A 22,478-nucleotide genomic window follows, 5' to 3' on the forward strand; every position below is an offset into this window, starting at 1 on the left:
TTAGACTTTGGAACGAGCAAGCATGGGGAACTCCAGGGGGCTCTGGCTAGGCTTAGCAAAACCTTGTTGCAGTAGGTATTCAACTTCTGACTTCATTATCTCACGTTTATGAGGGTTTACACGGTAGGGGTGTTGTTTTATAGGAGCAGAGCTACCTACATCAATATCATGCATGAGGACGGTAGTCTGGCTGGGGATATCGGAGAACAGGGTAGGGTATCTACTCATTAACTCAATGATATCTGTTCGCTGGTCATTTGGCAAATGAGCAAGATATGCATCCAAGTCATTCAGGACCGCTGAATTGTCTAGACGTGTACAGGACATTCGGTCTTCATGTACAATCAGGTTATCCTCCACAGGAGAATATGCTGCAGACAGCACAGTAGCAGCAACTACAGATGTAACAGTGTCAACACAAGCTTTGGAGGTTTCTTTTGTGACATAAGCCTTTAACATGTTCAGATGACACACTCTACTCTTTCTCCTACGATCTGGAGTCGAGATCACATAATCTGTGTCAGAAAGTCTCTTATCAATGGCATAAGGACCTGTAAACTTAGCATGCAGCGCTGAGCCTGGAACAGGAAGCAAAACTAAAACTAAATCACCAGGTTGGAAGATACGTTTTACACTGGTTTTGTCATAACGCAACTTCATCTTGGACTGTGCGGTCACCAAATGAGCCTTTGCCACCTCACAAGCTTTATGGAGACGTTCCCGGAAAGCACTCACGTAGTCCAAAATGTTTCTAGACACAGGATGTTTGGACAACAACTGCTCTCTCAGCAGTTTTAAGGGCCCCCGGACAGTGTGCCCGAACACCAGCTCTGCAGGACTAAAACCCAATGACTCCTGTACAGTTTCCCTGATTGCAAACATTAATAATGGCAGACCTTCAGCCCAGTCTCTATTAGTACTTATACAATACGCACGTAGCATTGTTTTGAGGGTTTGGTGAAAGCGCTCTAGCGCCCCCTGGGACTCTGGATGGTATGCACTGGAGAGCTGATGATCAACTCCTAACTGTTGTAAAACTTGAGAGAACACCTTGGAAGTGAAGTTGGTACCACGATCTGTTTGGATAACTTTAGGCAGTCCAAATGTTGAACAGAACTTAACTATTTCCTTCACAATGGCCTGGGCTTTAAGAGTACGGAGTGGCACGGCTTCTGGGAACCGAGTTGCAGCACACATCAGGGTTAAAACATATTGGTGTCCCGATTTGGATTTTGGAAGTGGCCCAACGCAATCCAAAATCAAACGCTCAAAGGGCTCTCCCACCACTGGAATTGGATGTAGTGGAGCAGATGGAATGGTCTGATTCGGCTTACCCGCCATTTGGCAAACATGGCAGCACTTGCAGAATCTGGACACACTAGATTTCAATCCAGGCCAGAAGAAATACCGGGAAATGCGTTTATAGGTTTTATTAACCCCAAGGTGGCCAGAAAGGGGATGCTCATGGGCTAGCTGCAATACTTGAGGACGATAATCAGAGGGTAAGACTATTTGATAGACAGCTAAAGCATCATCAACTTCGTGTGGCCTCCAACGACGCATTAAAACACCATTTTCCCAGAAGAAAGCTATTCTAGTACTGCACGAATCAGCCAACGGAACAGCTGCCTCAACACAGGGTTCTAGAGATGGGTCAGATTTTTGGGCAGCAACTAGATGATCTCTGTCAAATTTCAGATCTACTGCTTCTGAGTTAGAGTTTTCAGGATCAGTAGAGGAGGCTACAACAACCGGGGATGGAAAAACCTTACCACCCGCCAAGTCATTCCCCAAAATAAGGCTCACACCATCCACAGGCAACTCAGTTCGCACACCAAGAGGAACTGTACCTGTAACCAAATCAGACTTTAGATAAACCCTATGCAATGGCACCCTAACACATCCCAATTCAATTCCCCGGACCAACACATCCATACCGGAGTACGTTTCTGGTGAGAATGGCAATGCATCAGCTAGAATGAATGACTGGGTTGAACCAGTGTCCCTTAGAATGGAGATAGGCTTACCCAGAGAGTCAGCACAAAGGGAAACAAAACCATGAAGGAGAAAGGGTTCGTACCCAGTACTCTTAACTGGCATGGAACAGCTTTCAGGAGTTGAAACAGTCTGAGCAAACGCCACACTTTTAGATTTCCCAGCAGCATACTTCTGCTTCCACGCTTTACAATCAGAAATCAGGTGCCCTGAATCCAAACAATAGAAACATACACGTTTACTACCGAAGCGCCTTACATCAGCCTTACGACCCTTGTCTGCCCCTTCCCTTTGAACATTTGAAGTTTCCTTCCCCGATTGCTCAAAGTTCAAATACTGATGTTTGGACTGCCGTGAAACTGGGAACACTGTCTTATGGGTAAGCACAAATTCATCTGCAACCACAGCTGCCTCAGAGAGTGTGCCTACTTTTTGTTCATTTAAATGAACAACTAAAGCTTCAGGAGCACAATGCTTTAATTCTTCCAATAGAATAAGTTCCTGCAACTGTTCAAAACTCGTCACCTTACTGGCGAGGCACCACTTTTCAAAAAGTGTTTTTTTCTCCCGCACAAACTCTACATATGTTTGTTTGGCTGATTTCAATAAGTTCCGGAAGCGCTGCCGGTAGGCTTCAGGAACCAACTCATATGCTCTTAATACTGCTGCTTTGACCATCTCATAATCAAGAGACTGTTCAATCGGAAGTGAAGAACAGACCTCCTGTGCCTTACCTACAAAGTAACATTGCAGGAGGAGACCCCACATCTCCTTCGGCCACCCTAACTTTATGGCAATGCGTTCGAAAGTGATGAAGTAGGAGTCTACTTCAGCTTCTCTAAAAGGTGGTATGAGTTTTATATACTTTGCAACATCAAAGTTTGACTGGGTATCACCCACTGAATCGTAGTTAACGGTACTAGATTGTAACTGGGCAACACCAAATGCTGGTGAAGAGGGAGCTCTCGTACGTGGAAGGGGAACAGGCTGAACAGACTTCCTCCGCAAATTCTCAGCTTCAATCTCAAGTGTTTTAAGCCTAATATCCCTATCTGCCTCAACTTCGACAGTACGGAGTTGTACTACTTTAATGTCATGTTCTTGTTTTTTTAATTCCAAGTCAAGCTCTTTTAACTTAACCTCAATCATCGGATCTAGTCGATATTCAGTGGCAAGATATGGACTAGAAGCAGATGCCTCTCCAGCTGCTACATCCTCCCTTGACACATCAGGCGGTGAATCATCAGGCAAAATACCTCTGGTCACTAACTCCTCATACAGCACATCCTTAACCACCTGCTTAGTAGCACCTCCAGGCACAGTAACATTAAAGAAATCAGCAATCAATAACAAATCCTTTTTTTTGCATCGATTATAAACATCTGTGGAAGGTGCAAGCGTAAACTCTATTAAGTCAAATTCCATTACTACACTACACTGCCCTCACCACCAAAAAAGAGAAAACCAAAGCTCGATGATACTTTTCCAAAAGCACAATAAATAAAGTTACTACCTAACGATCTCGGACGAGCCCCCAAAATATGTTACGTCTTATGCATCTAGGGGTTTAACAGTAACGTAACAATATTAGTGTTTGGGAAGAGCATTTACCCAAGCCCCTGCATAGCAACAACAACAAGGTGGCTGTTAAAAAAAAAGGTTTATTAACAGCTCAGTGAATGCTGGGAGTTAACAATTCTCAAAGAAATAACATTAAGAGGGAAGCAAAACTTCAGGAGGGGGAATAATGCCAAAATAACAAACAAAAGGGTGTCTATTCTGGAAATTAGATTCTTTCTAAACCTGTCAAATGAAAATAAAATCAACAACAAAGTTATACACTAACTCCCTATCTAATCCTCAAACCAGGAGAAAAATATGTACAGGACAAAAGAAAAAGGCACCCACCTCCCTACAGCTTCCAAAAAAGGTAACAATCAAACAACAGAGTGAAATCAACAGTACTTCAGATTAATGAAGTTTACTACAAAGAACCCCAAAAGGCTACAACAAACTGCACGAGGCCAGGCTAGACAAAGGACATGCTCTGGAGAAAAGTTCTCATCTTCTGTAGTTCCTGCTCAGCTTTTATACTGCTTCTCCTTCGGTTGGTAATTAGATGCAGCTGGAAAAGGCAATCAGCTACCTGCCCGAGTGGAAAGAGTGGGAGGAGCCAGAGAAGCAGGAGAGACGGAGCAAGAGAGAAACAACAAAAGGACCATGCAACAATACAGACAACACAATTGAATACGTCACTGGACGTAACAAGTTGCTGTAGTTGCTGTAGTTGGACCATTGGACCATTGTCAACTCAGTATTTCAGTATTTAACACCGTGGGATGAAGGCTTTTGTTAAGTTTAAAACAAATATTGGTAACACTTTACATTAACTGCATGCTATTAATCATTAGTTAAGCATTAGGAAACATTTGATTCCTCATTTATAAAGCATTAATAGACATTTATAAGCAGTTTATAAATACAGATATAAATGCTTTATACCTGATTTAAAAGCATATCTATAATGTATTTTAGAAAATTTATCATTTCTAAATTAAGTATAGCATTATTTACACACCAGTTATTAAAGAATTGTCAGTGGTTCATAAGATCACTTAGAAATTGTAAGTAAATGATTAATAAACTATTTAAATGTGCATTCATACATCTTTTTATTCAGACATATAGTAATAGTTACTTATAGTGTTAATAAATGGTTTATTAACATGTATTTCTACTGTAAGTCAGGGTTCATTCAGGTAGTTATAAAACATATGTAGTTGTTAGCTAACTATTTTTGTGAGCTCATCTAAAGTGAGGACTATTTATGCCTTGTAAAGCTTTTACAAATGAGATTTAAAGGCTGTTAATATTTATATGTTCTGTATCACTGTGTTGTGTTTGTTTCTGTTTTTTTGTTTAGAAGATAACTGAGCCTTTAAGTATCCTTTATAAATGCTTTACAAGGCATAACTAGACTCACTTTAGATGAGCTCACATAAATAGTTAACTCACCACTACTAAATGCTTTATAACTACCTGAATTTACTACATTTCTTGTGATCTTATGAATCACTGGCAACTCCTAAATAACTGGTTTGTAAATAATGCTATACTTCATTGAGAAATGATAAATTGATCATGAATAAAGTATGAAAATACAATTATTAAACACATTATAGATATGCTTTTAAATCAAGAACAAAGCATTAATATCTGTATTTAGAAACTGCTTATTACTGTCTATTAATGTTTTATAAATTATGAAATTATCTGTTTACTAATGCTTAATTATTGATTAATAGTGTGCAGTTATTATAAAGTGTTACCCAAATATTTGATTTCTTTTTTATTTATTGTATGAAAATGTTAAAACATCAAAGTCACCGCTTAGTCCTATTTGAAATGATCCAAACATGAGTAGAAGGGCAGTTTTTTTAAGGATATTTTATCAATTGAATGTATTCTGAAGCACAGTATAAAAACTTAAATGAGATATCTGAAGAATAACTTTGCAACTGATGCTAATTTCCTGAATTACCTGACAGAACCTATTTAAATGGCAGCATTCCTCTATAATTTTCACTGAAATTGCAAGATGACAGGCCACTCTAAGGTGACTGAAACCCTGAAACACAAGGTTGCAGATGATGACTTTCAGTCATCACAAAATAAGTTGGTCGTTCCAATTTTCTATTTCTAGAACACTGCAGCTGTACAATTACACTAATTCATCCAAATTCTTGAAAAGGCTGGCTGCCCATGTAAGAGAAATGCACAAGAAGACAGGTTAATAATAAGAATCTCATTTGGGAATGGGTTCAACACTGCAGCCGGATTTGCTTAAAAATTGCAAAAAACTAAACAAAACAACAACAACATTTTGCTGAAAATTTTTCTCAGCCTTGACAGCAAACATACTGCTCTTCTCCACTTATGCAGCATCTAGTCAAGAAATCAATGACTTATAATGATATGAAGACATGCACTCTAGTATAAAGTATACATACAGTTACTTTGTTTTTTGTTAAATCTGCATCTTTAGTGTCCCGGTCTCTGCAGTGCACAGCTTCAGGTGTTAAAACAAACAACACAAAGTGTCAGTGATTCGCCTCTAGAGGCATACAGTGTAATGATAGTGCACCTCTCTCAGCTGCTCCAGCAAAGGACACAACCTGAAAAACGATTGGTATGGATTTTTGCAGGTAGCTGACAGTCAAAAATGATCATAGGTCATCCTTTTCACTTGAACATATGTTAAGTTGTTCTAAAATGAGCCAGTACAATTAAAAATGTAAAGTGCATAAAAAAGCAACTTAAGTGCATTTCTCAAGTGTATTTGTGTTTCATCTAGACTCTCTCATCTTCATGCTTGAACTCTGAAGATCTTCTTTTTCCCATCAAGTCTCTGATTATAGTAATCCCTTATTGCCTGTTATTTGGGCCCGAGCACCAATGGTGTGAGGACCCTCTTGTATCTGCTTTGTCTATTCTTCTTCTTCTGCTCCCAAATTAATCACATTTTTGCGAAACTTTGCACACGTGTCAAACCTGGTGAAAATTTTCGTCTGATATAGGATTCAGAAGAGGGTGTGGCAAAATGGGTCGACAGCGCCAACTATACTAAAAAAAATCAACAGCCTTCCAGCTATGTTTCACGTACATGCATGAAAATTGGCACACATATGTAACACACCAATACCTACAAAAAAGACTCTTGGAGCAAAATTCTAAACCCAACAGGAAGTTGGTTATTTTTAATATTATGAGCAAATTTTGTGTAATTTTTGTCATTTCCATGCATTGTACTTTAACCAACTCCTCCTAGAGATTTATTCAGATCAACACCAAATTTGGTATGCCTAATCTAAAGGCCTTTGCGATGTTAAATTGCGATGATCTTGAGTTTTCGTCGAAGGGCGTGTCCGTGACAGCCTGGCGAATTTTGATGATTCGCCATGAAAAATGAAGTTGCTATAACTCAGACATACAATGTCCAATCTGCCCCAAACTTCACATGTTCGATAAGAGTCCTGGCCGGAACACATCTGAAGGCAAATATTCCATTATAATGATAGCTGGCAACAGGAAGATTGACACATATAAATGACTTTGACATATTTCACTTATATTTATGACTTTAAATGCAAATTTAAACCAGCTCGCTGGTGGTGAGCCCGGGTGCGAGGGCCCATTTTAGCTGCTTGCAGCTTTAATTTCTATTTGCATTTCTTCTCATATTTCTTTTTTTTTTCCTTTTGCTTCTGTTTCTCCCATTCCTCTCGTTCTCTCTTCGGCTCCTCTCCAATATTTCTCTCTTGTTCCTCAGTGACTTTAATGTATCTTTTTTATACTGTTCCTCTCCTTGTTCTCTCTTTATCATGATTATCCCTTTCTTCCTCCATTGTCATGTTCATTTTCTCGATTTCTTTTTCAAGTTTCTGGTAATATTCATCCCATATTTCCTTTTCTTTCTTTCTCTTTCTTTCATGCTCTTCTTCAAGTCTCTTTCTGTCTTGATCATGATTCTGTCTTTCTTTCTCCACCATCACCTTTATTCTCTCTATCTCTTGTTTAAGTCTCTGATAATATTCATCTACCATGGCATTTTCTTTCTTTCTCCATTTCTCCTCCTCTTCTTCTCTTCTTTGTCTTTCCTGTTGTTTCTGTTTCTCCCATTCCTCTTGTTCTCTCTTCATCTCCTCTTTCATCTTTCTCTCTTGCTCCTCTCTTTCTTTAATGTCTCTTTTATATTCTTTTTCTCTTATCTTTCTCACTTTCTCATGATTCTGTCTTTCTTCCTCAATCTTCATCTTCATCCTCTCTTTCTCTTCTTTATGTTTGTTCATCAGTTCTTCTGTTTCTCTGATTATTTGCCTCACATTCTCCATCAATATGTTCTTCTGTTGTTCTTGTAGTTCTCTCTCCATCTCTCTGAACATCTTACATGAGTAGTAACTCCCTCCGTTTGTCTTCACCATGTTGTCTATCTTCTGCAGTAGATCAGTCACCTGTGTCCGGTCTCTAGTCTCATTATTGAACACATGGAATCTGTTTCCACATGCTTCAGTCAGGTTTTTAAGGGTAGATCCAGGTTCTCCCAGATACTGTTCAATGATTTTGTTCTTTAGAAAGTCTCCTCTGGTGAAGAGCACTATGGTGTACTTTAAAGAGTTTTCACCAAACATCTCTTGGATGATCTTCAGTGATTTTTCCTCCTCTTGAGTGAATCGTCCCACTGGGATCAGTAAGAGAAACACATGTGGTCCAGGCAGGATCATGGAGATGCAGTTGCTGATTTCTCTCTGGATTTCTTTATTACTGAGATCAGTATCAAACAGTCCTGGAGTGTCGATCACAGTAATGTGTCTGCTGTTGATTTCAGCTGTCTCTCTATGACACACTTTAGTAATAGATGTTTGAGAAATGTCTGATTCAAACACTTTTCTTCCTAAAATGGTGTTTCCTGTTGAACTCTTCCCAACTCCAGTTTTTCCCAGCAGCACAATCCTTAGTTCATCTTCTCTTTCTTTTGAATCTAAAGATAAATCAAAGAAAAAATACATTTGAAGTGAAGATTGTCAATTATCTACATAATCAGAGAATGCTATGTGTGTAATTTATACCAAAACACCATATGCTAGTCATATGGTTTCTTCTGATCTCTGCAAAGACTTTAGCAATCATGAAAACTGTTTAATCCCTGCAGATTTCATGATCATTACCTTGGGACTGAAACCACTTCTCTAATGAATGAATTGCCCTCCTTATTTCAAATTTCTGCAGATTTTCCATCTTTTCGTCCATCAATTTGTCTGTGGAGAAATAATCACCACTATTTTCTTCAACCATCTGCTTTAATTTCTCCAACAACACAGATGCTTGTGTGTTTGGACCAATGAAATTATGTCGTCCTCCAAATCTCTCAATGACAGACTGTGTTTCTTCATTGAGTTCTGCAGTCTGATGCTCTGAATCCTGCTTTATGAGGATCATGATGTGTTTGTTGACTCTAGAGCTGAAGATCCTCTGGATCTCCTCTATTTCTGCTCTGTCTTCATTATTAAGTGGAGCATCAGGAATGATGAGGATGAACACATGAACTCCAGGATGACAGAGAGACACACAGCGGTGAGTCTGACGCATCACTTCCTCCTCTGAGAGCTGAGTGTTGAACAGAGCTGGAAGCTCCACCAGACTGACCAGACGTCCATCAAGCTCCACGTCTCTCCTCACACACTCTGAGCTCAGCTCTGATCTGCTCTCGCTCTGCTTCAGGATCAGGTTTGATATGAAGGATATTAATTCTCTGTTACTCCCACACACCACCAGATTCAGCCTCACACCCTCTGGAACAAAAAATAAACATGTTATGAAATAATACTGCGTTCACATTGAAGGACCCTTAGATCCTCACATGCAAATTGTGCGTTTTAATTTTCATGCTTTTTTTTATCAGTGTATAGTAATTTATTCATATAATAATTTTTATAATTATAATCCTCTCCTCAAACATCACCAGTGTGCAGCATCCACTTGGATGATGCCATGGCAGCCACAGGGCAAAGGCATCAGTGCGCTCACTACACACCACACAACATACTACCAGCTAACCGCGTCTTAATCTCCCCGCTCCATACTTGGGTGAGCCCAACTCATGTTGGTCATTTCAGTAACTTCCTCCAAAGCCTGGCTGACCATGTGAAGGACTAGATCTATTCTCTGGAGCTGCCTTCTGGCTAGGATGGGCTTATCAGTCTTCGCCATTTGGGTCAATGAATGTAATTCCCCCATTCCCAGTACTGAAGAAGGGGGATTCTCCATGAGCACGTAACCGGGGCTGAGTTTGGAGCAGCATGTGACATGCTGTCTCAGCACCCATCCTCCTGGAGGATGAGTCTATGCAAGTCGGGAGAGCACTGCTGACCATAGGAGAGTGATGCCCTCACTTGGCCAATCAACTCTGTCTCTACTGCGGTGAGGTGGGTCATATGGTAGCGGCATGCCCTGTGGTGGGGTGACGCTTATAACACAAGGTAGAGGCCATGGTAAGTGTCACTACCACTCAACTGCCACCTGGTGGTTGTTCAGAATTTCAGGTTTCATTACAGTTTGGGGGAGCTGTTTACAAAGTTTCAGCATTAATCGACTCTGGAGCAGATGGTGACTTCATTGATTCCAGATTGGCAACATTTCGGCCATTGTGTTGGCCGAACCTATTTGGATTACCAACGCCACCAAGTTTGTTGCATAAAATTTGGTTGTTAATCATTCTGAGGAGATTTGATTTCTCCTTATTCACTTGTTATTGGGTCACACCAACTTTACTCTCTGTCTGGTCCAGAGAGGGAGGCCATAAAGAGGTATATACACGATTCTCTGGTAGCAGGCATTATTCACCCCTCCTCTTCTCCAGCTGGGGCAAGCCTCTTCCTATTCATGGAGAAGAAAGATGGATCACTGCTGTATTGACTACCAGGGTTGAATGACATTATGGTAAAGAATTGTTATAATTTGCCATTGATGTCATCGGCCTTCGAGCTCTTACAGGGGGGAACCATCTTTGCAATGTTGGACCTCCGCAGTGCTTATCACTTGGTTCAGATTAGGGAGAGGGATGAATGGAAGACCGCTTTTAACATCTATATGGGGCATTTTGAATATTTAGTTATGCTGTTTGGGCTTTCCAACTCCCCGGCAGTCTTCCAGGCACTCGTCAACAACCAGTGGTCACAAATATCTGGTGGACTGGGAGGGTTATGGTCCGGAGGAGAGATTCTGGATTCCGGCTCACAATATTCTGGATTGCGCTCTCATCAATCAGTTTCATCAGCATTATGGTGAATCCTCCGGGGATGCCAGGACGCGTTCCTGAGGTGGAGGGTACTGTCACGGTGCAGGGTGTCATCTTGGCTTCCCCAGCAGTCTGTGTTGTCCTGTCATGTTCGGTAGCTCATGGTCTGGGCAATCAGCGCTTATCTTAGCGGTGGTGCACGAATCACAAGCTGATTCTTACATCTGTCACTTATTCCCCCACTCCCTTAAATGTCTCTGCCTTTCTGTCTGTCACCGTGAGTAGATTGTTTTGCCCTTGCCCATGTTTTGTGCGTTGTCCAAGCTTCAGTGTCTTATCCACTAATGTTCAAGGACCCATAGTATGGAGACATCTCGAGTGGTCCGCAGTGTGCCGGCCAGCTCTGGGATCTCTGTTCAACTTAGCAACATTTAATTATTGTTTATGCTATTTTGTGTTTTGTGGCGAGAATATAGATTCTCCTTTTACTACTCTGCATCTGAGTCCTCTCTCTATTCCACACCCTGCCACCCCCACCGGGGGAGCTGATCACAGGGGTCATGGCATACTTGGGGGTAAAGACAGACAAACAAGGCTAGAAAAAATGAGATAGAAGAATGATGAAAGACAGAGACGAAAGAGCTTAGAGTAAAAAAATCTTGTTCCACTTCCCAGACACACTGCTGCTCGGCCCTCCACCAAACTGGGTAAACTCTTCCATGATGCCTGGCAGTGACACTGGATAGACCTTAGTGGATGGCCCGATACTCCTCTGCCACCTAGTGGATGGCCTGATAATCCTCTGCCCCTCCAGTCCCTCTGCTCCCTGTTCCTCCCCTTCATGGTGGATGGCAGCCACCCCTCCACATCCCAGGCTGCCGGCAGCAAGCGAGGCTATGGCATGTGTCCTTAATCAACGCAGCGTTAAGGTCAGTGAATCACTGAATGCCATTGACTATCTTCACCTCTCACTCATTTTATTATTGGATTATATCATTGCATCGCTATCAAATAACCTTGTGGATTTATACTCATCTCATCTCATCACCATCATCATTTCAGCTCATCTAAAGTCTGGACATTGATGATAAGTTTATTATGTTGACTCATCTGCATAGAGACAAAGAGTGTTTGTATGCTTGTTTATTTGTGTGGCTATATACAGGTATATATAGCCATATACATCTTAATATTGCCATATACATATCAATAAATTAGAATTTAGCCAAAATCATCACAATTAAAAACTTCAGTCTGTGTGTATTGAAATTGTTTAATAAAGAGTTTCACAAATTGAGTTGAATTACAGAAAAAAATGAACTTTTCCACGACTTTCTAATTTATAGAGATCCACCTGTATGTATGCACCTTCTGTAAAGTTGGAGCCGATGAGACGTGACATGTGTGGATCCATATTGAAGCTTTTATTGGACAGAGACGTGGTCATAAAAGGCATGGGTCAAGCACTGGCAAACAGATATACAGAGGGCAAGACAAAGAATATTTCTAGGGCAAGTGTGGGTCTTCAATGAACGAACAATACCCAAAGTGCTTAGCAAGAGGGGTAGAGAATCCAGAGCAAAGGGTCAAACATGAGAAAAAGGGCAAGGCAGGAAAAAGACTAAACTATTAAAACTATAAACTAAGATAAGACTATGAAAACTATAAATTGAAACAAGACTATGAAAACTGGAAATTGAAACAAGACTATCAAAACTATAAACTGAAACAAGACTATCAAAACTATAAAACAATACAAGAAAGAAAACAAACAAAGAATGGCTTGGTATCTCAGCTATTGCTAGGAGAGGGATATGTGCAGAACAATACTTGGCAGTGTGTTAGAAGTCCAATGCTTATAGAGTGTGTCTGATGATTGTGCTGTGTGTGTGTGTGTGTGTGTGTGTGTGTGTGTGTAATTGTTCTCAAGTGCATGGTATGACTGTTATCAGGTGAACTTGTGATTCGTGCAATGGATCATGGGAAATGTTCTCCAGGGTGTACTGTGCAGTGTGAAAGTCTGTGTGGTGAATTAACGGCAGTTCAAAGACTGGATCATGATACCTGTATATATATATATATATATATATATATATATATATATATATATATATTAGGGGTGTAACGATACGCGTATTCGTATTGAACCGTTCGGTACGACGCTTTCGGTTCGGTACGCGGTACGCATTATGTATACCGAACGGTTCGTTGGAGTAATTAATTATATTTGAAAAAAAAAAAAAAAGAGAGAGAGAGAGAGAAATATAATGATATGCGTTCAACAAGGTAGCCCAATAACCCAAACAACGTAACAGGCAACGCCCCTGACACTCCCGAAGAAGAAAAAAACACCATCTTATATGTTTATGTTAGGCTACTCAGCAGGCGCTCGCTCACTCAGTACGCGCTGAAGGCTCGTTGCAAAATAGCCAATGCGTTTAACAGACTAGAAATGAGAAGATCCTCCAATAACCAACAGGTCTGGTGTTTGGGTGCACTTTGGATTCCCTTTAAGCTATAATGGTGATGGCAAGAGAGTGGTGGATAAAAAAACAACGGTATGTCGCATCTGCAACATGACAGGGTACACCAGCGGGAATAAAAAAAAAAAAAAAAAAAAAACACCAGCGGGAATATCTGGGATATATGCGTCAGTACTATCTGGGAAAAGACGAAAAAAAGGAGAAACATGCACGCAGCAAACTATCCCTGCAGCATTTAGACACTATAGCTTACAGGGAATCCAACCCAAACACCAGACCTGTTGGTTATTTTAGGATCTTATATTTCTGGTCTGTTAAAGGCATTCGACATTTTGCAACGAGCCTTCAGCGCGTGCTGAGTGAGCGAGCGCCTTAGGGGCCGTTCACATATCATGCCTAAAAACGCATGGAAAACGCTAAGCGCGTCTTTCTCCTCCTTTCCAAAGCGCTTGGGCAGAAGCGCTCATGAGGCGTCTGTCTTTGCTAAGCAACAATGACGTGCTCTCTCCATGAGACGCGGAAATTTCAGCGAAGGATAAATGGATTTGCAGCTCTAAAAATCGCTTGCAGTAGCTCTGCTACTAAATTTATTTCAAAATTGCAATCCATATACAACTATGATCAGCTGATCCTTCATCTTGGCTGAGCTCTCAACGTTGTTACGGGAAAGGATGAAGCTGATTGGTTGGTTCTTGTCACATGACCCGCGGTGCGCTTGCGGCATTCTGAAAAGTTGAGATGTTTTTACATTTTGCTGTATCTAAAACGTATCGAACCGAACCGAACCGAACCGTGACATCAGTGTATCGTATCGAACCGAACCGTGAATTTTGTGAACCGTTACACCCCTAATATATATATATGTGTGTGTGTGTGTGTGTGTGTGTGTGTGTGTGAGAGAGAGAGAGAGAGAGAGAGTGTATGTACTTGTGGGAATAAGATACAGGGAAAAAATTATATTTGTTTGGTAAAGTGGTTTTATCTTTCAGGACCGGTCGAATTTCTGTTGAACTTCCTCAGAGTAACATCATAAAAAAAGGGAGGTGTTATACACTAGAGATTACTGGCCAGTCACTATTTGCTAAATATTCAACAATTTAGCTCACAAAAAAGTTTAAGATTATACATTTAATCCCATTTTTTCTTTTCAAAATAGGTAGCATATATGTAAAAAAATATTTATTGATGAACTGTAATGTAAATAACCAGTAAGTGTATTTCTGTTTTCACATTTTCAGGTAAAGAGATGAATCCACTTACCCAGCGTCTTGATCTTCATCTGTAATTCTTTGATTTCATTGTCTCTCACTCTCAGTTTCTCCTCTAGCTCATGTCTGACTTTCTTTTCTGGAGCTCTCATATATGTCTGCAGAGAATAGGGTTCAGTCTTCATGCTCTCTATACAATCAAACAGGTCTGAGATCTGTTGGGAGCTTCTCTGGTCCTTTAAACCCATCACATCGTACCAACTCCCATACAGACTCACAGCCTTCTGAGATTCTGTGGATTCTACATAATCTATCACACTTTGGTCGACAGAGAGTTCAGCAATGAAAAGCACCATGAAGTGCTCATTAGAATTAAATATTCTTTTAATATTCTCCATTTCTGCTTTGTCTTCTTTTGTAAGTGGACAGACAGGAGTAACGAGGATGAAATGGTGAACTCCAGGATCACAGAGAAACAGACAGCGGTAAGTCTCCTGCATCACTTCCTGCTCTGAGAGCTGTGACAGAGCTGGAAGCTCCAGGACACTGATCTGCCGTCCATGAATCGTTCCCTCTCTCTTCTGACACACTCTGCTCATCTCTTTCTGTGGTAGAAGTTTATTCATTGGTTTAATTACTGTCCCTCTAAACATTCTAGACACTATGCTCTTGAGTGTTGAATTATTTCCACACAGCACAATGTTCAGCTTTGTTTTTCCAGTAGTCCTCACTGAAAACAATGGAGACAGCAGACTCAGATCAGCTTTGGTACCAAATGTACATTTTCTTAACAACAACAAAGACATTATATTGTTCAGTATGATTAGATTGCAATATTTATTTATTTAGTAAACTGAAGGCAACCATGTCAATGTCTTAATTCCTTATTCAAAAATAGGGAATTAGAAAAAAAATGAAATCCATCACCTCCTTCCTCATACATGTTGCAGATTAGATATTCTCCGTGTTTTTCCTTGAGCATCTTCTCCATCCTTCTGAAGATCTCTGAGCGCCATCCAGGGTTTATTGTATCAAACCTAAAATGTCTTCCTCCACACTCCTTTATTACATTATGAATGGCGTTATTCCTAGTGAATATTGAGCCGCGTGTCTCTTCATCAGTAGTCAGCACTATAGTGTGTTTCATGGCTTGCTCACTGAAGAGGTTCAGCACAGTGTTCACCCTCTGTCTGTCCTCCTTGTTGAAGTCCTTACTCTGCAGAATGAGTGCGATCACATGAGGTCCTGGAGCAGCCAGAGACACACACTCTCTCACTCTCTGGATTGTCAGATGGTATGGGAGATTTGGCTGGAGGAGGTGAGGAGTGTTGATGACTGTGATGTGTCTCCCCTCCACAGCTCCACTGATTCTCTTACTGTGCTGCTGTGAATTAGTTGCAGATTCACTGCGAAATCCTTCTGCACCCAGTATAGTATTTCCCACTCTGCTGTTTTCTGATCCATTCTTCCCCAGCAGAACAATCCTCAGTTGTCTCGCTGAAAAAGAGGTGTAATGGCTTTTTACTGTACAAACTGTGTTTCTTTTATCTCTTTACCCAAACCCTACCCCAGAAAACTTTTTTTCATTTTCAAAAAAGAAAAAAAAACACCAAAAAATGTCCCCACAAAGATAGGGATTTTAAATATCAGCATCTTAGTACGGACATTTTCTCCCCATACTAATTGAAGTGATACAATTAAAAACAGAGCAAGTTACTTCCAAAATATAATAAATTATATATTGCTAATTAATGTAATTTAAAAATAATTTGTTACAATATTACTACCTCTGAAATACATCCAGTGAAGGGTGATAATGACTGTGTATGCCCCCAAGTGTACTAGCAACATAATAATAATAATTCATTACATTATGTTGTTATGATTTTCAGCTTTTTCTAAGCACACAGAGCACTCATAATGTAACAGGATCATGGTGCAATACCATATGTGGAAAGTGAACCACTCCCAGGGTAAGGCTAAAAGCAGGCTTATGTTAGTGTAATCTATGAACTATGCCTAGTTAGTTAGTTTTTTGTATGTGTACAGTCGAACGCATAGCCTTCAAATTATACTCCATTTGATGTTGTGCGTGAAAGTGGACGGTTGACACATGCACTCTTGAAAGCTTCATCCATATAAAGTGTTTGCTCTATTATTCCCTGTAATTTTGACCGATAACAAATATTTGTTTGTTTAAACTAAAGCTGAGCTGTCTCATACCCTCTCGCTTGTCAATGTGAGTGTCTGTTGTTGTTGCGGTCTCTGATATTTTGTTTTTGTTTCTGGAACAACTGATAACTGCAAAAGAAATTAAATGCACATGTGCGACCTGAGCGTACAAAGTATCAGGTGGTGCACATACAATATCCTTGTACTATTCTGATGATGGAATTCGCATCGTGCACTCTGTACACTGACCCTTGCGTACGCATAAAAAGTGAATTATACTTTGGGCTTTGGACTCACTGCACAGAAGGACTTACCCGATTGCTGTGCAATGATATACATGGAAACCTGGCTGAACAACCACACTCCCGAAGCCACTGAGCTAGCTGGACGACTGCTCATAGAGCTGACAGGAAACACCACTCCGGTAAGAAATCAGGAGGATTATATATCTATATCAACAACTCTTGGTGCACAAACTCTGTCTTTTTAGCATTAACAGTCTCTGCTGTTCCAAACCAGAGTTTATTTTTTAAATTCAGACCTTTTTAAGTACCAAGGGAATTCTTTACGGAAGTCTTTAAATCATGGCAGTTTACATACAAACAAAAGCCAACACTAAGTTGCCACTAAAACAGTTGCATGATATGAACTCTCTCCATCCAGATGGAGTGTTTGTTGCTGCTAGAGAGTTTTTATTTTTTTAAAGATGATCAATGAAAATAAATTTAAATAATTAAAATGTTGTGTAAGTAAGGGATATTCTGTGATAACAACTGGCTGGATGTACATTATCCTGCTTACATGCGCATTACATGCGAAATGACAATTAAGTTGATCTAATCTAATCCAATCTAATTAGATAAAAAAATAATGATTTGAGTTAAAATATATGAACGCAAAGCTTCTTTGAAGATAGTATTTGTGAGCAAGCAGCAAGTTCAAACTATGTGGACATTTTATAGGTGTTTTATAGTTCAAAGCAACTTACTAGACTTTTGTTGCTATGTTACTTTTTGGGATACCTTGCCAGGCATGCGGTAACAGTTTTAGGCTATAAAAGCAATAGTTTTTTTATAAATATTTATTTATTTGTGTTTGTGACACCAATCGAGGTATTGCGGGAGTTCCATCTGGTAAAGACATACTTGGAGACAAGCAATATTAATTTCTCCATTGTTCAGTCATAGTACAAGCAGGGTATGGCAGTTGGTTGGTGTGGTTTTAGCCCCACCCCTCTGCCATTGTAACCCCGCTGCCAAAAGAGTGATGACAGTGATGAGCGAAAAAATCGAAAATCTACGCCTTGGCCTGTTCCTGCCATATATAAAAAAAATGTCGTTCCCATAGAGAACAATTAAACACAATTGTTAGCCTCTGGGGAAAAATGCTTTGGTGGACATGCCACCTAAATTGTGTTGACAGTGTCACCAGTAGTAATCATCTGTTTGTTTTTAAACCATAAACCATGGATGGACAGCTAAATGCCTGGAGAGACTGATTAATTTAGTGCTGTGTATATATAGGACAGTGGAGGATGCAAAATCAACATGTGAGATACTTATCTGAGGAAAAATGTATTGTTTGCCAGTGCCACCTAGCATGCAGACGTGAATTAGCATGAGGCAATCAATCGTTTAGCACTCTGTGTGAAAGCAACATTCGTCTGCGATTCGCTTCATTTTTTCTCATCGCGCTTAGTGTGAAACAGACTTTACTGTTGCTCAGTTTACTTTTCCACTTCAGTTTAGTACTGATTCAATGTGGGTGGGATTATAGACTGATCATTACAGCTGCACTGCCTCCTCATCTGCTGACCATGATACAAGTTGCTTGTGGTGGTCAAAAAGTGATCTGCATTGTTTACATGTCACATTTTAATATCGGTATGGCTTGCTTGAAACCTCAACCAGGGAAGTATGAAAAAAGTAACAGCTTTTAGTACTGTGCACAGTGGAAAACCCCACAAAAAGTAAGCCAAACCGTGCCATTTACCAGTTGGAAAAGCTCCATTAGACTTTTTTTAATGTACAGAACACAGATTGATGATTTTGTTATTTCAATTTTACATATGCATTACAATAATAAGTGTTGAATAGAACAGAGCATATATAATCATGTTGCTTAAGTTTTCGTTTGTATGTTGCTTTTTTTCCTTGGTCCTAGATATGGTTTTCTTTTGTTCCTATGTCCACAGTTACTGATTACTTTCACTTCTGTCTAGTTTAGTTCTTCATTATGACTCGTATAGTTAAGCCCAGTCCCATTTCTACCCTTTAGCCCTTCCCCTTTCCCCTACCCCTCCTTTTGGCGGATTCACGTGCAGGGGTAGTGGTGTCAAGGCCCAGATAGCCCTTTAAACGAAGATTTTCGAGATCACACTTCAAACTAAGGGCCTTTACATGCATCTGAGTGTCCCGCTTTACAATGAGTGAGTTTATTTCAAAAACAGAGATTTTATCCTCTCGTTGCTGGAAAATATAATGTAGCGATTCAGTATTTAAACTGTTACTAATAGAAGTCGCAGGACAGCGTTGGCAAGTTTCTTTGCTTCTGGATGTGTGAGCAATGCGATCTCTGATATGTGTTTGTGTGTTTGAAATAGGATGGGTTAAGGGGTAGCAATGGGATTGGGCCTTTATTTATAAAATAGTAATGTGAGTTTAGCATCACACACCATGAATGCAATAAATGATCAAATCTACTTATAACCCAACCTGCACTTTTCATTTAAAAACTTAGGTTGCCCTGTGGTCATGTCCCAACCCTATTCCCCTAACTCTCACAAACCAATTCCCTATCAGTATATACCGTTCTATAATAATATAAATGCAAAAAGACCCCAAAACTAATTCACTTTGAAAAACAGTTTTTTTTACCTACCATGACCTTGGACCTCATCTTTTAATAATCATGATAATCACAAATATTTTCTTAACTATGGACATGCAAAAATATAAATTTTCACAAATCTAATGCAAATGGTTTCAGAATACAAAATGCAATGATAATATTATTTACAGAACTTGTACAGTATATAATTTAAGAGATTTGCAGTTGCTCTATAAAAGGAATGCACAAATGTTTCAAGTTGACTCATCATAATATCACTGCCAGTGATTTCTTTTTCTTACTGTAAGGACAATCAGCTTCTGGACTTCTACATGCCACCACTAGTAAATAAATCACAGGCATAGATTGAAAACAGATGGTTTAGCCATTATAAACTGGCAGCAATTTGTGCACAATTTTTGTGTTTGCAATTACTAATTTATACGAACTGAGTACAGAACACTGTACTGATGATACAAAAATTATGACTTTCCCTCTATTCAGAAAATCTACAGTGTCAAGTATAACACTTCAGATCATATGTAATGATCTAAAGCTGCAATAATAATATGAATAATAGCAGAGGTGGATAGTAGTAAAGTATTTTTACTCTACAGTAAAATACTTTTAAAGTGTCAGTAATTTACACGGTTAGTAATTTTCAACAGAGTGCTTTTCTTTAGAAAACTTTAATTCAAAACATAATATTGTACGTTTTACCGCACTACGTTTCATATTAAATAGTAGTAAAAAGTATGACATAATGCTTTGGAATGTAGAGAAGTAAAGTTTTTTTTTCTGTCCACCTCTGATAAATAGACTATTTCCACAAATCAACAAAGATAAGTGTAAAGCATTGCAGATTAAAAGAGGAAGCCTCACCCAGAAGTTTAGTTAAAACGTTTCAGCAGATCTTGGTGTTCAGTGCCACTTTTAATTGTAAATATAAGAGCGCAGTGAAATGTCATTTAATTATCAAAAAAAGTAAACCAAGTTGCCTACTGTTCGCTAATATTTCATAAATACGTAATAAATCAATAAGAAAATGTTGATGTATGTAAATATTTTCTTACCTGATGCCATTTTAACACATAGGCCTTAAAATAAAAATTCAAAAGAATAACTCTGAAAGACAAACACTTATCAGCAGAGGTTTGAAAAAGTGATTTTGCGTTTGTTGAAATGAAACTGCTTGCATCCATTCATTTTCTTTCTTTAAAACAGAAATGAGATAGGGAAGATGTGGTTTCTTCTTTAAGTGTTCTGATGAATAAGCAGATATAAAGTCATTTTCATTATTTAAAATCCTTATTTCATTAAAAATCACAGAAATAATATGCAACCTTTTTATATATGTAATATTTTGCCTGATCTGGCCCAGTTGGTCCCACCCTTCACAATGTAAATCTAATGCTGCACAAAAACTAACAATGCATCAAAGCCAGTGTTGCTACTAATCTTTGACATGCCCAAGACTGTGTTACAAGGTAAAAAAAATATACAGTCCACAATCACTTTTTATATTTAAAATAAGTCATTTTGTGTGTGTTTTTCCCCCCAAATCAGTGACATCATTTATGAACCTGGCAATTGATTTTTTTAAAACATTTGGTAGTTTTGATCAGGACCGAGGTTGATTAACAGATTTATGCAAAAAAAAAAATGGAAAAAAAAAATGAATCAGATAAATTTTTACAGCAGTTTAATTGAGTGGATGTTTTCATCCCGAACAACTCGAAAGGGTAGTGAATTTGAACAATCCACAAGGGTTAAAAATTATTATCTTGATGGCTTAAAATAAACTGGAAATTAAAAATCACACACATAATTACTAGAGGTAACAAGAAAAAGTGGGCGGTGACCTAGAGGCAACAGCAACAAAAGGCAAACAGTGATAAATGGAGATAAAAGAACATTAACATCCAGTTAAATTAAACTTAATATAAGAAAGTATTATAACAATTAAAATCCAATTATGCTATGCAAGGCAATAGGCAGTTCCATCATGAGAAACAATCGCTGCCCATCTGACTGGCACTCGTTTATAGGTTGCATTGCGTAAAACAATACAATTTAAAGCACAGTAAAGAATTTAAAAAAATGAATACAAACCTTTATTTTGCTGGAGAAGTGCACCAAACTGGTGACTCTCTCCTATAGAGGACGCAAAAAGCTTGAAAACTGACTGTAACTCAGCTGAACCCAGCATTTGGGTTAAGAAATTGTGTATAATTTACTCCGACAACACTGATATTTTTATGCTTCATCAAAACGACTTTCTTCATCACATAAGCAACCCGAGCAGCAGAAAAAACGGATATTAAACTATTGTTGTTTACCTTGTGCTGGATCTTTCAAATGTCTCTCACCATCAGTCTCCAATGACCACGGCAGAGATTTCTTTAGATTTTTTTCAGTCCCACACATGGCATGCAGGGGGAAAAAATAAATAAATTGTGTACACACAGGATATAATGATTAGTTTCCTAATTTTTCTACATAGTGGTCAAGTTTTAGTTTAAGTTAATATTAGGGCTGTCAAATGATTAAAATTTGTAATCAAATTAATCAGAATTTTCAGTGGATTAATCATGATTAATCACTATTTGCAATTACACCTGAATCCTAACATTTTTTTTTTTCTGAAATGCGTACCAAAAGATAAATAACAGGACACAGATACATATTTTTCATGTATTGATTCATCAATATGTGGTTCTTTTTTTCTGAATTTCAAAAGTTTAGCATTTACTTAGATCAAATTTACCTGAGCACTATATCAAACCATGCCATTTAACTACAGATAGTGTAAGAGTTTTAGGTGAACCAGTGGTTAAATATAGCCACATATCTATGAAATTATGCATAGAGAAACTCGAAAGAATGAACTCAAAAACACAAACATGCGCCACAATCACATAAGCAGCACTCTGGGCACTCTTGTTTTTGGCAGGTGTTCATTTGCTCTGCCACAATACTTTAGGATCGATATTTTCA

At 39.0% G+C, this 22,478-nt stretch overlaps 1 protein-coding gene across 1 annotated transcript; it reads right to left on the bottom strand.

The window, feature by feature from the left end:
* Positions 1–20,655, bottom strand: LOC113081799 (uncharacterized). Its single transcript, XM_026253749.1, has 7 exons — positions 20,555–20,655; positions 15,408–15,977; positions 14,533–15,210; positions 8,721–9,344; positions 7,649–8,533; positions 2,861–3,305; positions 1–751 (listed from the first exon to the last, which is right to left on the bottom strand). The coding sequence occupies exons 1-7, from the start codon at positions 20,562–20,564 to the stop codon at positions 1–3; spliced, it is 3,963 nt and encodes a 1,320-aa protein (XP_026109534.1). The 5' UTR covers positions 20,565–20,655.
* Positions 20,656–22,478: the final 1,823 nt, after the last annotated feature.

The sequence above is a fragment of the Carassius auratus genome, unplaced genomic scaffold (assembly GCF_003368295.1).
Source record: "Carassius auratus strain Wakin unplaced genomic scaffold, ASM336829v1 scaf_tig00035057, whole genome shotgun sequence".
NCBI classification, from domain to species: Eukaryota; Metazoa; Chordata; class Actinopteri; order Cypriniformes; family Cyprinidae; genus Carassius; species Carassius auratus.